The sequence below is a fragment of the Chionomys nivalis genome, chromosome 15 (assembly GCF_950005125.1).
Source record: "Chionomys nivalis chromosome 15, mChiNiv1.1, whole genome shotgun sequence".
In the NCBI taxonomy this organism is placed as follows: Eukaryota; Metazoa; Chordata; class Mammalia; order Rodentia; family Cricetidae; genus Chionomys; species Chionomys nivalis.
This window is the reverse complement of record NC_080100.1, coordinates 52,053,336-52,070,160: the sequence shown is the minus strand read 5'-3', so window position 1 is coordinate 52,070,160 and position 16,825 is coordinate 52,053,336. Positions and strand designations below refer to the sequence as shown.

General features: G+C 38.4%; 1 protein-coding gene across 1 annotated transcript in view; it reads right to left on the bottom strand.

Annotated features, from left to right (window-relative positions):
* The window catches only part of Jmy (junction mediating and regulatory protein, p53 cofactor), a 65,224-nt gene that overhangs the window by 35,937 nt on the left and 12,462 nt on the right, over nt 1-16,825 (bottom strand). The window contains exons 2-3 of the mRNA XM_057789647.1: nt 14,425-14,598; nt 3,015-3,165 (exon numbers count right to left, since the gene is read on the bottom strand). Coding sequence (XP_057645630.1) covers nt 3,015-3,165; nt 14,425-14,598 — 325 coding nt within the window. The remainder of the gene's footprint in view (nt 1-3,014; nt 3,166-14,424; nt 14,599-16,825) is intronic.

The window sequence follows — 16,825 nt, the reverse complement described above, 5'->3', positions numbered from 1 at the left end:
CCTGGTCTACAAGAGCTAGTTCTGGGTCAGGCACCAAAGCTACAGAGAAACCCTGTCTCGAAAAGCCAAACCAAAAAAAAAAAAAAAAAAAATACTGATAGGAGCATTAACTGTGGTGTCCACCTGAAACCTTAACTCTGTATCTTTATACCCAATCACATTTTAATAAATGAAGCATGGCAATTAGATTAGTTCAAAATGCAATGAGATATACTCATTGCGACATGCCTTTTATATTTTCAAAGGTGATTAATTTTGTATTGTTATTTTGTCCTAACCATCTTTACAATATAATTGTGGTATTCTCAATCACTTCCTGATGCTGCAAATTCAAACGAAGGACTCTCAGCTCCATCTCCAGCACCATGCTTGCCTGCATGCTACCATCTCACCATGATAACTGACTAAACCCTCTAAACTGTAAGTCAGCCCAATTAAATGTTTTCCTTTTTAAGAATTGCCAGGGCCATGGTGTCTCGTAATAGCAATAGAATACTGACTAAGACAAGAATTTAGCAATTTTTTTTGCCATAAAAGTTTCAGAAATTCTTTTATATGTGCAGGTGTTTTACCTGCGTGTGTGTCTGTGCACACCATGTGTGCTTGGTGTCTATGGTGGCCAGAAAAGGGCACTGGATTTTCTGGAACTGGAATTAACTGACAAAAGTGAGCCACCGCATGGGTGTTAGGAATTGATCCCAGGTCTTCTGGAAGAGAAATCTCTCCAGCCCCACAACTCCTTTAAGAAGAAATGAATTCACAATAATTTATGTTCATGTTAAAAGATAATTGTAAGTCAGCTCCTTATGCCTACTTCTCCCGTTCCTATACTGATGCTCAAATACAGCCAGCTTACTTCAAGCCTTTGGTGCTTACTTCAATAATACTGCTATTTCTTGACTTTGTCTTTAAAAGCACCTATGTTCCCAACCTAAGATAAGGAGTTTGCTTCCGTAGAGGATGCGCTCCCTTTTCTTAGTCTCTCTGAGCTTTGTTGCTATAGTCACTGCTGTTCTTGGTGAATCTTAAGTGAGGGAACAGCTTTTTCCTGAAGATATCTCATTTTCAAAAACTGAATTTTTGTCAAAAATTATAACCACGTTAATAGCATGCCTTGACTATATGCTCAATCTATTTTATTATTTGTTCAGCCTGTCTAACTTGCTCTTAAAAAAAACAATGAACCCACCTTTACTATACCTTCAATTTTCAATGTAATCATATTGTAAAAAAAGCTAAATATATAGCTGGTGTGGAAAGTCCTTCTGTATGTGTTGCTTTTATTGACTAATGAATAAAGAAGCTGTTTCAGCCAGTGGCTTAGCAGAATAGAGCTAGGCAGGAAGAACTAAACTGAATTTTGGAAGAAGGCAGAGTTAGTGAGACAGCCGCAACTGCGAACACACAGACAAGTCAGAACCTTGCCAGTAAGCCACAGTCATGTGGCGATACACAGATTAATAGAAATGGGTTAAATTAAGATGTAAGAGTTAGCCAATAAGAAGTTAGAGCTAATGGGTCAAGCAGTGATTTGATTAATACAGTTTGTGTGGTTATTTAGGAACTGAGCTGCCGGGCAGCCAGGAAATGAACTAGCAGTCTCTCCCGACATGTAGCTTTGATCTTTTACTATATACACTTCCGTGTCCCTGTCCCAAAATAATGTATGTGTGTGTTTTAGTAATCATTTGCTAGAAGCAGCCAACAGGTTGCGCTCAACCTTAAAAGAAAACAAACATCCACTATAAATGTTGGAAGCAACATATAGAGATAGGCTGATAACATGTTTGCAGTTTGAATACTATCTTGGGTCATCTTATATCAGTAAAACATCTCTTGTAAAAGTCTAAAATGTTTATAGAAGAAAATTCATTCCTTTCCCATATCATGTTTTCTGTACTGTTTAATAAATATGGAGAAAAACCCTTTGTTAGGGAAAGTCAACAAACAAACATCATACACACAACAAACAACAAATTACAGAGGTAACAGAAAATATTAGCGATGAAATTCAAGTTTGTGCTTACTCTTAGTCTAAACTACTTCAAGACGAAGAACCTTTTTATTATTTAATGCAGCATGAATGGGCATACTAACAATAGAGTTGAAAGTTTTCAACTCAGCATCTCCTTGAACCTCAATCTTAAGGTCTCAAAGAAAACATCCCTATTGTCTGCTTTGTATCAAATATATTTCTCTTTTTAAAATTTCTGGTCATCTTTTAAAATTGTCTCATAAATTACTGCAACTGTAAGATCAATAAAGTAGAGTATACTACAAGGGGGAAAACATTCTGTTTTAAGTATGATAAATTTTACAGTTGTTAAGGTATAGTTTTGTTAAAAACTTCATGTGTGTGTATATAGATAGTTAGTTGCTTCAGTTATGTTTATCCATTAACTGGCTCTATCCAAGATGAAATGATCTTACCGTGTCTGTTTCTGTACTTGAAACATGGCCAGCTTAGACCTTAGTAGTCCCCCAGATTTTAGCACAACTGAGTCTATGATAGAGTACCATTTATGCCATAAAACTCAGCATGTAAGCAGTACCACCTGCCAAAGTGAAAACAAAGACCCAATCCAAAGTACCTAATATTGAGAATATCTCTAAAGGGACTAACCTTGCTTTTTGGCTTCTGTGGTTCCACATCTCAAATATGTCAACCCAGAACACAGATTCTGTGCTTAAAAGCTCCCTCTAAAAAAGGTTCAGACCTACAATGGGATCTCCAATACCCAGTAAAGTTGACAACCAGCTAAAAAAGACTTCAACCCATGTCTGAGAAGTCTTCTCTGGTGGCTCCTCCAACAGCAGTACTCCCTAGCTTTTCTACTGATTTACAGAATGCATATGGGTAGACACATGCCTAAAAGGAACTGAAAGGAGACCTTGCCTTGCTAATAATAGTTAACTCTGTGCTGGGGTGCTTACCCAACTCTATATAATTATTCTAAACATAAAAAACTATTGATCATCAAAAAATGCCTAAGGAATCTTACCGAAAAACTTACCTTTCTGTGCTTTAGCTGTTATTTCAAAATACTTGACAGTGAGATCCTGGATAGACAACACAGCCATGTGAGCTTTCCGCTGCCAGTCAGCGTCTTCTTTTTGTAGACTCTCAATTCTTCGAGGTCCCAGATAATCATTCTCCATGGAAATCTTCAGAGAGAAAAAGGGGGAAAAAATCTTTTTACGTATTCTTCAAACATTTAATGAATATTATGTGCCAGGAACTAGTCAGGCTTGGTGCTAAAATAAAAAACACTACTTGTACCCTGCTCTAGAAGAGACACTAGTGATATTTACAGAGTAACTTAATAGTGATGACATGTGAATCTTCCCTCCATCCTTCCCTTTCTACCTTCTTCCACCCTCCCATACCCTTTTACATATATAGTAACAATACACAAAGAGTTTGGTCATTTCTAAGTGTTGAGATAATGAACAATTTATTTTCGCACAATAATAATATTTAAGATTAACAATTACTTGTACAGTGATTAATTTTAAAAGCCATTAAATATTAAAAAGAGATTTTATGATTGGTGATATTGTAAAAAATATACCCATGTACATACTGAAAAGACTCTAAATAAATTTTCCTTATTTATTGTTTTCATTTTTCAAGTACTAAGGCCTGACATATCCTAAGCAAGCATCTATCCCGTTAAGATAAAAATAATAAAAAAACTAGCTATGTAGTTTGTGACCTGGTCACAAACAAAGGTGAAACAACAAAATGAACAGAAACAGATCATGTATACACACAATCCTGCTTCATCACATTCAGAAGATTGACTAAAAAAAAATTAATAAGAAACATTTAAGCGGGGTATGGTGGCCCATGTCTATAACTCTAGCTCTTAGAAGGCTGAAGCATGAGGGAAAGAAAGTTAAAAATGCTGTTATATAATGAAAAACTAGAGTGTTGGCACGCACCTTTAATCCAGTGCTCAGGAGGTAGAGGCAGCGTATCTCTTGAGTTCAATGCTAGTCTGGTCTACACATGGTACGTTTCAGGACAGTCAGGGCTACATAGAAAGCACCTGCCTCAAAAAGTAGTTAAGAGTACTGGCTGCTCTTCTAGAGGAACCAGATTCAATTCCCAACACACATAGGTGATTCACAACTATCTGTAACTCTAGTCCCAGGGGATCTGACACCCTTTTCTGGCTTCCATGGGTACCAGGAACACATGTGGTATACAGATGAACATATGCAGGCAAAACACCTGTACATATTAAATGAAAAACAGGTAAATCTAACTCACCCATCAGGTATAAAATAAAAAACATCAGGTATCAAATCTATGAAAATCATTAATGAATTTTGAAAGTTAAAATAAAACAAGTCATATTCCCTAAGCAATGCAAGAACCAAATTAACATCATAACCTAAAACTGAAGTAAAATTTAATCACCTGGTATTTAACACCCTTAATTTGAGGGGGATGGGACTTGAAAAAGGAAGATATCTAGGATTTACTTTTGTGTGCACTGGAATTAATTTTGCAAAGGTCACGGCCAGAGATATAAATCTGGGCATCAACAACACAAAGAGAGTATTTATAAAACTCTAAGGGTAAATGAGGTCATCTAAGGTGTGTACACACACACACACAGAGAGAGAGAGAGAGAGAGAGAGAGAGAGAGAGAGAGAGAGAGAGAGAGAGAGAATGTTCACTAGGCAATGGTGCCTGACATCGAAAGATTGTACAACTGCCAGAAAGAGCTGAGATAGACATCCAAGAAGATCTTTGAGAGACTAGAGCTGCTAAACTGAGACTACCTGAAATAAATGGGGAGTTAACACCAGACATGGAATGAGAAAGTTTATAGAATCCAATTGTTTTTAATAATAAATGTTTACAAAGTCTCTCATAACACAAAATTATGCTTTAACTGTAGGTGAATATAGATCAAATCACAGATAAAATAAATTTCAATTACATAATGAATTTCCAGAGAAATAAAGGCAAAGCATGTAAAATGTGCTACTTATGTCATCTTCAGAGAGCAGTTTTCTGGACCAGTCATTTTTCCCTGCACCTCCTCTTCACTAGAGCAATAAGACACCAAAGGGAGATCAAGGGGACACAAATTGGAAAAGAAGAAGTCAAACTCTCACTATTTGCTGATATGATAGTTTACATAAGTGATCCCAAAAATTCTACCAAGGAACTTCGACAACTCAGAAATACTTTCAACAATATAACAGGATACAAGATTAATTAAAAAAAAAAATCAGTAGCCCTCATGTACATAGATGATAAAATGGCTGGGGAAGAAATCAGAGAATCAACACCCTTTACAATAGCCACAAATAGCATAAAATATCTCAAGAGTAACTCTAACCAAACAAGTGGAAGATTTATATGACAAGAACTTTAAATCTTTGAAGAAAGAAATTGAAAAAGACACCAGAAAGTGGAAAGATCTCCCACGCTCCTGGGTAGGCAGAATTAACACAGTCAAAATGGCAATCTTACCAAAAGCAATCTACAGATTCAATGCAATGTCTATCAAAATCTCAGCAAAATTCTTCAAAGACCTCGAAAGAACAGTACTCTTTTTTTTTTTTTTGAAAAGCAAAAAACCCAAGATAGCCAAAACAATCCTATGTAATAAAGGAACCTCTGGAGGCATCACAGTCCCTGACTTCAAACTCTACTACAGAGCTACAGTACTGAAAACAGCCTGGTATTGGCATAAGAACAGAAAGGAGGATCAATGGAACCAAATAGAAGACCCAGATATCAATCCAAACATTTTCGAACACCCGATCTTTGATAATGAAACAAAAATATCAAATGGAAAAAAGAAAGCATATTTAACAAGTGGTATTGGCATAACTGGATATCAACATGTAGAAGAATGAAAACAGACCCATATCTATCGCCACGCACAAAACTCAAGTCCAAATGGATCAAAGACCTCAACATGAAGACAGCCACACTGAACCTCACAGAAGAGAAAGTGGGAAGTACACTTGAACGCACTGGCACAGGAGATAACTTCCTAAATATAACCCCAGCAGCAAACACTGAGAGAAACAATTAATGAATGGGACCTCCTGAAACTGAAAAGCTTCTGTTAAAGCGAAGGACACGGTCAACAAGACAAAATGACAGCCCACAGAATGGGAAAAGATCTTCACCAACCCAACATCAGACAGAGGTCTGATCTCTAAAATATACAAAGAACTCAAGAAATTGGACACCAAAAGATCACATAGTCCAATAAAAAAAAAAAAAAGAGTATAGACCTAAATAGAGAAATCTCAACAGAATCTAAAATGGCTGAAAGACACTTAAAGAATTGTTCAACATCCTTAGTCATCAGAGAAACGCAAATCAGAACAACTCTATAAGAATGGCCAAGATCAAAAACACTAATGACAACTTATGCTGGAGAGATTGTGGGGAAAAGGGAACACTTCTGCATTGCTGGTGGGAATGCAAGCTGGTACAACCCCTTTGGATGTCAGTGTGGCAATTTCTCAGAAAATTAGAAAACAACCTTCCTCAAGAGTCAGTAATAACCACTTTTGGGTATATATCCAAAGGATGCTCAACCGTACCACAAGGACATGTGCTCAACTACATTCATAGCAGCATTGTTTGTCATAGCCAGAACCTGGAAACAACCTAAATGCCCCCCATCGAAGAATGAATAAGAAAAATGTGGTACATTTACACAATGGAGTACTACACAGTAGAAAAAATAATGACATCTTGAATTTTGCAGGAAAATGGATGGAGCTAGAAAACATCATTTTGAGTGAGGTAAACAAGACACAGAAAGACAATTATCACATGTACTCACTCATAGATGGTTTTTAAACATAAAGCAAAGAAAGACAGCCTACAAACTACAATCCCAAAGAACTTAGACAACAATGCAGACGCTAAGAGAGGCATACATAGATCTAATCTACATGGGAAGTAAAAAGTATAAAAAGAAAAGATCTCCTAAGTAAATTGGGAGCATGGGGACCTTGGGGGAGGATTGAATGAGGGAGGGAGAAGCAGGGAGGGGAGCAGAGAGAAATGTAGAGCTCTCATTATAATAAATATAATTAAAAACATAAAATAATAAAAAAAAGAAAAAATGCTAGGTTTGGAATCTGCAAACCCTTTTCAGGTAGTGTCAATGGAAAGGCTGCACCTGCAGGCATCATCCCAGACTTGCTTTTATACTCCAGCCTAACAGTTCCTTCCTCGACAACAAAGTCAGGTCTGCAGCTTTGTCAGCCTCATTAACACTTTTTGTTTTGTTTTGTTTTGGTTTGGTTTTTTGAGACAGAGTTTCTCTGTAGCTTTGGTGTCAGTCCTGGAACTAAATCTTGTAGACCAGGCTGGCCTTGAATGCACAGAGATCCACCTGCCTCTGTCTCCTGGAGTGCTGGGTGTGCACCACCCCTGGCACCTCATAAACACTTTACCTTTTCCACTAAGACAATCAGTACCAGCACACCAAGTGTCCTATCTTTAGACGTCTGGATCAAGGGTTTCTCTGTAGTTTTGGAGCCTGTCCTGGAACTAGCTCCTTTAGACCAGGCTGGTCAAACTCACAGAGATCCTCCTGCCTCTGCCTCCTGAGTGGCAACATCCTCTTTATAAGGATATAACTCCAGGGACCCTGCCCTCTGTGTTTAACTCAATAAATCCAGTCCCTTTCCTTAGTTCTTTCATGTCTAAAAGTGGTGACTATTTTTATAACTGCTTCCTTTGAGGTAGCTTACTTTCTTGCCTTCTTAATTACCTGCTTTACTTTATACCAGTTAACAAATCTTAGTGTTACAACACTCACTGTTGAAATTACTATCTTGATTTTCTGATCAAACTCCAACAGATTTAACTACGGAATAAAAACTTAATAAACACAAAGAACATACAAACTCAAAGCTCAGAACATTAAGACGGAAATCATTTCCACCTACATGAATACATGGGCGTACCACCCATTAACAGACAAAAGGAGGGGATAGACACCAAAAAGACTGAACTTCTATATTATGGCTTTTGTAGGAGAAGGTTACTAGCCAAACAGAATAGCACACTCATCTGATGATAACTTGCACATTGCTGCTGGATTAGCACTTGTCTATCCCCACCTCACAACACTCACAACAGAACACACACATGCTTCGACACATACACACACACACACACACCCCACACCACACCAAACCACACAAGCACGTCAGTTTCCTGCAACATATTTCTTCTGCTCCTTTGTGGATGACTTGAACTCAGCAGCTATATATAATGCTGCAATCCGCTGCTAGAAACCTTGCCTCATCATTTTACTGTACTCAAGGCTCTGAGCAGCAATCCTCTCCTAACTTCTTTTCCTAACTTGGGAAACTTGAAGATGTGGCAGCAGCCCTGTTCAGTTGGATTGTGTGCTTAAAAACAATGACAGCTGTTTGGAATTCCAAGGATAGAAAGAAAACAGAGCCTGTTTTAACATGGAAAAAGGTGTGTGTCAGTTTAGGTAGCCAGAAGAATAAAACTAATTTATAAATACAAATTTTCTGGCACAGATTCCTTATTATAAAAGCACATCATGAATTTATTAGGTTATTTCTATCTGTTGTTAAGATACTGGGAAAACCTAGCTTAAGCTTCTTCAGTGAAACAAATGCCAACACAGATTTATGAACATACTTATTGATACTATAGTACAATGTAACTTTTCCAGACACTGGGGTTGCTTGTTCAATGAGCAATTATCAAGAACTATTTAAAAGACATTTATTTTATATTTATTTATGTGCGTGTATGCATGTGTATATGTGTGTGTTAAGGTGCCAGTGGAGGTCAGAAGAGGGCTGTAGATCCCCTGGAGTTGGAGTTACAGATGGTTATGAGCCACCCATTATGGATGCTGGGAACTAAATTAAGATCCTTTGGAAAAGGGGCAGGAGAAATGGCTCAGATGTTAAGACACTGGCTGCTCTTCCAGAGGTTCTGAGTTCAATTCCCAGCAACCACATGGTGGCTCACAACCATTTATAGTGGGATCTGATGCCCTCTTCTGGCATGCAGGTGTACATGCAGTACACTCAAACATTAAATATGAATTTTTTTTTAAAAAGATCCTTTGGAAAAGTAGTAAACATTCTTAATCATTGAGCCATCTATCTCTCCAACCCCATCAGAGTTTGTTAATATACCAGCCAAGAGTGTGAGATGGGTGTTCTAGCATTGAACCTGTAATCCTAGCTACTTGGGGTGCCAGCAAAGCAGATACAAAATTTAAGGCCAGACTGGGCAGTGAGAAAGCTGAGGGAAACTCTCTGAGTGGCTTTAAAAGACCCTGGATATGATTCCCTACCAGACCTCTTTGGGCAAAGACCCTAAGCTGACAAGACATGTGGCTAACTGGTATATAAAAAATATTCTATAGCACTAATCAAAGAAATTAAGTCAAATCCATAATGAGGTATGATCTCACTCCTATTTAAAGGGATATTATTTGCAGCGACCACGAAGGGACCCGAACCCCCAATTATTATTAAAAGACAAAAAATTACAAATATTGGGAAGGAGACGAAGAGAGGAGGTTTTGCACACTGTTGGTGGGAACTATTGTGGCAGCTCCTCAGATAATTGGAAACAGACCACACATTCTTCCAGTCCTACTTCTAGATATATGACCCAGGACTTAATGCCAGTATGCTGAGATAGGAGGTTCCAAAGTTAACTTCAGCATTGCTCACAAAAATAAAGATATGGAATGAAGGCATGTGTTCATCAACAGATGAATGGACAAAGAAAACGTGGACATGCATATATATACACACACACACAAACACATAAAAATGTCATTCAGCCAGTCTTTAATGGTGGCGCACGCCTTCAATCCCAGCACTCAGGGAGGCAGAGGCAGGCGAATCTCCCTGTGTTCGAGGCCAGTCTGGTCTACAAATATGAGTTCCAGGACAGTTGGGGATACACAGAGAAACCCTGTCTAGGGAAAAAAACAAAATGTCATTCAGCCTTTAACAAAGAGTAGAATGGTATCACTAACTCATGTAGAAGGGAGGGATTTGGGGCTTAGAGAAGGTTTTAGTTAAATGGTACAAAATTTTAGTTAGGAAGACTACTAAAGAGATCTGTTACAACATAGTAAAATACACTTATCAATATGTAGTATTCTTTAAAAACATAACAGCAGATCTTAAGCGTTCTCACCATAATTTGGTTAAGTATGTAAGATGATAAGTAGTCAGATTTAGCCCTTCTACTTTTTTGGGGAGGTGGGGGTATTGAGGCAGGGTTCCTCTGTTTAACAGCCCTGGCTGTCCAGGAACTTGTAGACCAGGCTGGCCTTGAACACACAGAGATCTGCCTGTCTCTGCCTCCTGAGTGTTGGGATCAAAGAGTGTGCACCACCATGACCAATTTAGCCCTTGTATGTGTATAAATAAAACACAAAACACTACTGTATATGAAAAGTTTTATTATTAAGTTAAATACTAGAACTATAAAGGCACTGCTAACTTGATTTAATTTGATATATTAAATGAGATCTTACTGCTATAGTCTAATTCCCAAACTTGTTCCCCCTGACAGTAGTGATGGGAGGTAAGAAGCTCTCAGTTCAGCTTATCGACCCTCACAAGGGACTGTGGACTAACTGACTGCATGATCTTTTTTTTTTTTTTTTTTTTTTTTTGGTTTTTCGAGACAGGGTTTCTCTGTGGTTTTGGAGCCTGTCCTGGAACTAGCTCTTGTAGACCAGGCTGGCCTCGAACTCACAGAGATCCGCCTGCCTCTGCCTCCCGAGTGCTGGGATTAAAGGCGTGCGCCACCATCGCCCGGCTGACTGCACGATCTTATCCTCATACTTCAACTCCTATTACTGCAACCACCAAAAGGGGGTATTAGTGAAGTCCTCGCCAGAGCCTGCACCCTGACTCAGACTATCTTCCCTTGTTATTATAAGAAGCCTACCTCGGACACTTTGTTGCAGTAATAGAACAGACCAGCATACTGACAGACTATAATTATTACTGAGTCTTTCAACCTATTAATATGCAATACCTCTCAAGTTAGGCACTCTTATAGTTTCTGCCAAATTTTGGTGTTTACTTGTCCTATGTTGCTGGGGACTGCATCCCAAGGCAATAGGCACAGTCAGACTACTACAGTGACCTCAGCATTTAAGTAAGAATTGTATTACTGAAAGTTTGGTGTACAAGAACTGTTAAAGTAAGTAGCATTTTAAAAACTTCAATTTTCAATTGTTCACATCCAGAAGACAATATGCAACCAAATCTTTCATAATGACTGTATACATTAAACTTATATATTCTTCCTAACAGCTCTTTTGAGTCCTTAGAATTTTCTACGTGATCTTCCTAAAAATAATGGGCCTTATTTCAGTTTTTCCAATTTATGTATTATTTCTTTTTTGTATTTTTTATTATACTACTTTGTATTATACTTTTATGTATTATTTTACAGACTTTTTGGGCTGGCTAGACCTCTGGAATAATATTGAGTAAAAGGAGTGAAAAGATGGAAATGGAAGCTGGGAATGGTGACATGTAATGATATTTTGACAAATAAAGTTTGACTGAAGATAAGAATGCAGAGCTAAGCCACAACAGGCCAGAAAGCGGTGGCACACACCTTTAATCCCAGGACTCTGGAGACAGAGGGATCTGTTAGTTCAAGGCCACCCTGGGCTACACAAGATTGAACCTGTCTTAAAATAGAGACAGAGCTCACACAAAGGTGATCCTAACCCTTGGGGTCACATGCCTTTAATCCCAGCACTAGGGAAGTAGAGACAGGAACTCAGGCTCAGTTTCGTGTTTGAGACGGCTGCAGTCTGAGGACAAGATGGCCCCTTTGGTCCATCCCAGCACTCCGGAGGGCAGAGGTGGGCAAACCTCTGGAAGCTGGAGGCCAGCCTGGTCTACAAGAGCTAGTTTCTGGACAGGCTCCAAAGCTGAGGACAGGATGGCCCCTTTGGTCCATCCCAGCACTCCGGAGGGCAGAGGTGGGCAAACCTCTGGAAGCTGGAGGCCAGCCTGGTCTACAAGAGCTAGTTTCTGGACAGGCTCCAAAGCTACAGAGAAACCGTAGGGATAGGAGAGGGGAGGTCCTTCTAGTGGCTGGCCAATCTGCTTCTCTGATCTTCTCAGCATTAATCCCTATATCCGACACTGAGATTTTATTAAGACCAACTAGAATTCATGTTACAGTGACACACCCCTTTAGTCCCAGTGCTCAAGAGAAAAGAGGCAGAAAAGTCTCTTGAGTTCATGCCTGGTCTACATAGTGAGCTCAAGGACAGTCAGGATTATAAAGAGAGACCCTGTTATAAAACAAAACAATTTCCACTCAACACACATACACAATCTATCTTTACTGCTTTCTTTAAAAAAGAACAACAACAAAAAATTTAGATGAATTCTAAAACACATATTTTTCATGTAACCAGGGTCAGGTGTCACTTATTTTTTGTCTAGGTTTAGTTTGTTTCCCACTTAGTCTCGATCTTGTTCCATTTATTTTGTTTTGCCCCTTAACTCTACCACTTTTTGTCAGTGTCCTCAGAGAGAACCTTCAACGGATATTTTAGACCTCTCCAACAAACAATGTCATAAATATTCTTGAGCTTCAGTTTTACATCTGATGTCTTGTCAAGCGTGCAGAGAGAAATCAGTTCTGCCAGAGACGTTAATAAGTCCATCTAAAGTGGAAGAAGGTCCTACAAGGCAATGCTTTGGGAACACGGGAATGTAAGCAATACAGACTGGACTAACCAAAAATCTCTGCAGAGTACAGTTAAGTTAGAAAATGCATTTATAATATGATCAACTCAATACAAGTCTGACACAATACATAAGAAAATGTAGCTGGAGAATAAATTTCAGCATTCCTAATAGCAAAATGGTAAGTATACATTGTGCTACTTTCCCGACTTCAAGATTTTTCAAGTGGTAATTATCTCTACACATAATATACACTGTGAAACATGTTTCTACCTTTATTTTAGGCACTAATTTATCTTCATAAACTAAGATAAAATAGTTTCTAGGAATTTGGGTGGTAAAGAGGCTATCTAAAACATAAATCCTTAGGTTCAATTTAACCACTGCAAAAAACAAAAAATGTAAAAAGGGATTTTAAAATTTTATTGATATAGCTAGCTTGACTATAATCCAAATACAAGTCTCAATTGTGCTGGTTAGTTTTATGTCAACTTGATACAAAGCCAGTTATTTTGAAAGAAGGAACCTCAATTGAAAAAATGCCTTCTACTGGATTATCCTGTGGGAAGCCCTCTGGTGCATTCTTGACTGGTGATTGGAATGGAGGGCACAGCTCACTGTGGGCAGTGCCATCCCTAGGTTGATGGTCCTGGGTTCTATTGGAAAGCAGGTTCAGCAAGCTGTAAGCAGTGACTCCTCCATGGTCTCTGCATTAGCTCTTGCCTCCAGGTTCCTGCCCTGTTGTTCTATTTTTATTCTGACTTCCCTCAGTGATGGCCTGTGATGGGGAAATTTAACCTGAAAACTTTCAAGTTGTCTTTGGCCATGGTGTTTTATCACAGCAAAAGAAATGCTGCTAACTAAACTACGTCACATTCACAGGTAACAAGCAATTGTTTTTAGTTGTACTTATAACAAATACTTTGTCAAACCAATTATAATTCCTTTTTAAAAATGTGTGTTATTTTCTAACTTAATAGTAACTAGTAATAATAAATAATATAACTTTAAGACATTATTTGGAATTACAGTCACCTAAATTGGTGACCAGTACTAGCTACGGACAAGGACATGTGTTATTTGTGTAATAGTTCCACTTCATATACTCATTCATGTGATACACTATGAGCTAGGTAGACTGAATTACTAGGATATATGCCTGTCTGTTCAAGTATTCATAAGAAGCACAAAGAATCAAATAGTTGTGGTTGATGGTGTCAGAGGAAATAGTCTATAACAAATGTTATTAATTAATATCCCTCTGAAAATGAACCTAAATTTACATAGTCAATGCTGAACCACAGGTGATATCCGTAAATATCACACGCAGTCCAGTGCTGGTGGACACCCATGTCCAGTTTTCTGCCTTTCAGTTTAGAGTCTCAAAAATGTCTACAGTTGATTTTTAGAAGTAAATTCTAATATCCTGTCTTAGATTACTGATACCCTTTAATCCAAATGCCAAATTTATTATATAAAGTAACTGGCAATTAAGTATTTTTCAAAAGTGCAAGTAAGAGTACAATACGTGTACTTATTGCCCCAACAAGTAACTTTGGAGAAGAAGGGCCAAGAATCTGCACTATTTCTAAACTTCTTTTGTAATTAAAATGTGTGACTAGCCAGTCTCAGAACTAGAGTCACTACAGTTCATGCTTTAAAAAGAAAAAAAAAAAGTGATACCTTGATCTGCTGTCTTCGCAGCATGGCCAGCTCTCGCATGTCTCGGAATGGCTGCAGTAAATACTGGTAGAGCTCGGTTGTGGCCTCTGCAAGGCTGCTGTAGGCTTCATCCTCCATCTGATACAAGTCCAAAAGCTCCACCATGCTCTCTATAGTCTTGTGCTTGTCTAAGAGCTGTGAACAAGAAAGTGTCACAACTAAGAAAACTAAACACAGTAGCTGATAATACATACTGTACTTGCTTTTGACCCGGAATCAAGGTCACTAACACAGCTTGCATGGTCGCGTGTCTCTACACTTTATGTTTCACTATACAGACCACAGCCTGATCTAATCGTGAGGGGAAGGAATACACACTACTGCCTGCCTTTAAGTCATCCCCCAGCGGTGCTCTCAGTCATATAATGAAACTAAACCACACAAAAGCCCACTTTATTACTGTGCTGGTTAGTTGCTAACACAAACCTACACGCGTCTGGGAAGAAGGACTCTCAGCTGATGATTACATCATCAGACTATCCTGTAGGCATGTCTATGGGGCATTTTCTTGATTATTAATTGATACAGGAGACCCAGCCCACTGTGGGCGGTGCCATCCCTGGACAGTGGGCCTGGGTTTTATAAGTTAGCTGAGTAGACTATGGAGAAGTTCAGTGCCATCTTCATCAATAATGTAAGTGGGAAAACTAACTCAGCTACATGCCTCAGATCCAGCCTCAAAAGGACTACAAGGACAAGTGCACACACACACCTAAAAACTAAAACAAGTAACAATAAAACCCCACCAGCTCCAAATATCAGACAGACCTATGGTAGGCCATAAAAAGAGTCTTAAAAACTAAACAGAGCCAGGCAGTTGTGGTGCACACCTTTAATCCCAGCACTTGAGAGGCCGAGGCAGGCAGATCTCTGTGAGTTCGAGACCAGCCTGGTCTACAAGAGCCAGTTCCAGGACAGGCTCCAAAGCTACAGAGAAACCCTGTCTCAAAAAACCAAAAAAATTAAACAGAACTAGAGGTGGGTTTTTTTTGTTTGTTTTTGTTTTTTTTTTTTAAACCACAATGAAATACCAAAACCACAGAGAAACCCTGTCTCGAAAAACAAAAAAAAAACAAAAAAAAAAAAGAAATTACAATAGTTGGGACGCTTTAAAAAATCTAAGTTAGGGACTGGAGAGATGGCTCTGTACTGTCTGTTCTTACAAAGAATCCAGGTTGATTTTGGTTGATTCCCAGCACCCACATGGTAGCTCAAGACTATAACTCCAGTGACAGGAATATACACCCTCTTCTGGCCTCCGGGGCCTCTGGGAATATACACATGGTAAATAGTCATTTATTCAGCAAAAACACCCATACATATAAAACTTTTTTAAAAAAAAAGTTTTTAAAATCTGGAAAATAACACAGAGACATATCAAAATGGAATAATATGTAGCAATTAAAAGAACTACAGCTGGTTAAGGAAGAGAGAACATATAGAGTAGGGTAAATAAGTTTCTAAGCTTGTGGTAACTATTTAAAAGAAAAGGCTCCCATGAGGCTGCCTCAAGAGAAGTAACTGAACAGAGAGAAGAATGAGAGAAGGGAAACAAAGATGCATATATTACTCATACTTTTTAAAAATCAGCCATCAAGCAAGTGTATGTATGTTTACTTATTAAGCCAGGATTTTATTACTAGCCTTGATCTCAGATCCCCCCACCTGTTTCAGTTACTTGGGTGCTGGGGTTCTAGGTAAGCACTATCATACACATTGTATAGACTTACAAAGTAAAGGTTTTGTAAACCATTCCTTTTCTACTTCCCAAAGATATTCTGGTTTACCAAAAGGAGGGAGGGGATAACAACGACTAAATCCCTTCACCTAATACCCCAAATTATGTATACCTTTCCCATGAGATGAGGCATAATGAGTCTAAAAATGATAAACGCCTCTCTTCCTGTGTCCCAACTTTTCTGAAGCAGCAAAGTCAGGTGTGAATGTCTTCTCTTGGCAATCCACATAATGCCAAGTTAATGAAAGCAGTATCTCCCACTATGGAAATGACCAGTTAGTTTATTGTTGAGATCTCAGATCCCAGCAATGAGTTCTAATTTGAGGCAAGAGTGCCCACCTTTATAGTGACCCACTACTCCAAGGCATGCTGCTCGCTACATATAGCAGAAATAATAACAATAGTAAGGAAGGGTCAGACTTGCTTGGGGGGGAAGGAGTCCTAAATTTGTGCAATAAATCCTTGCAAGAAAAAGTAGATAAACCTTATCTTTAATTCTACTTGAAAATGAAACTTTCTTTAAAATGATTCAAAAAGTTCACAAACATCAAAATAATAAAAGAAATGAGAAAAAAAAATGGCAGCAACATTTCTACATATAATGAAGCTCTCCCTAGTCATTCA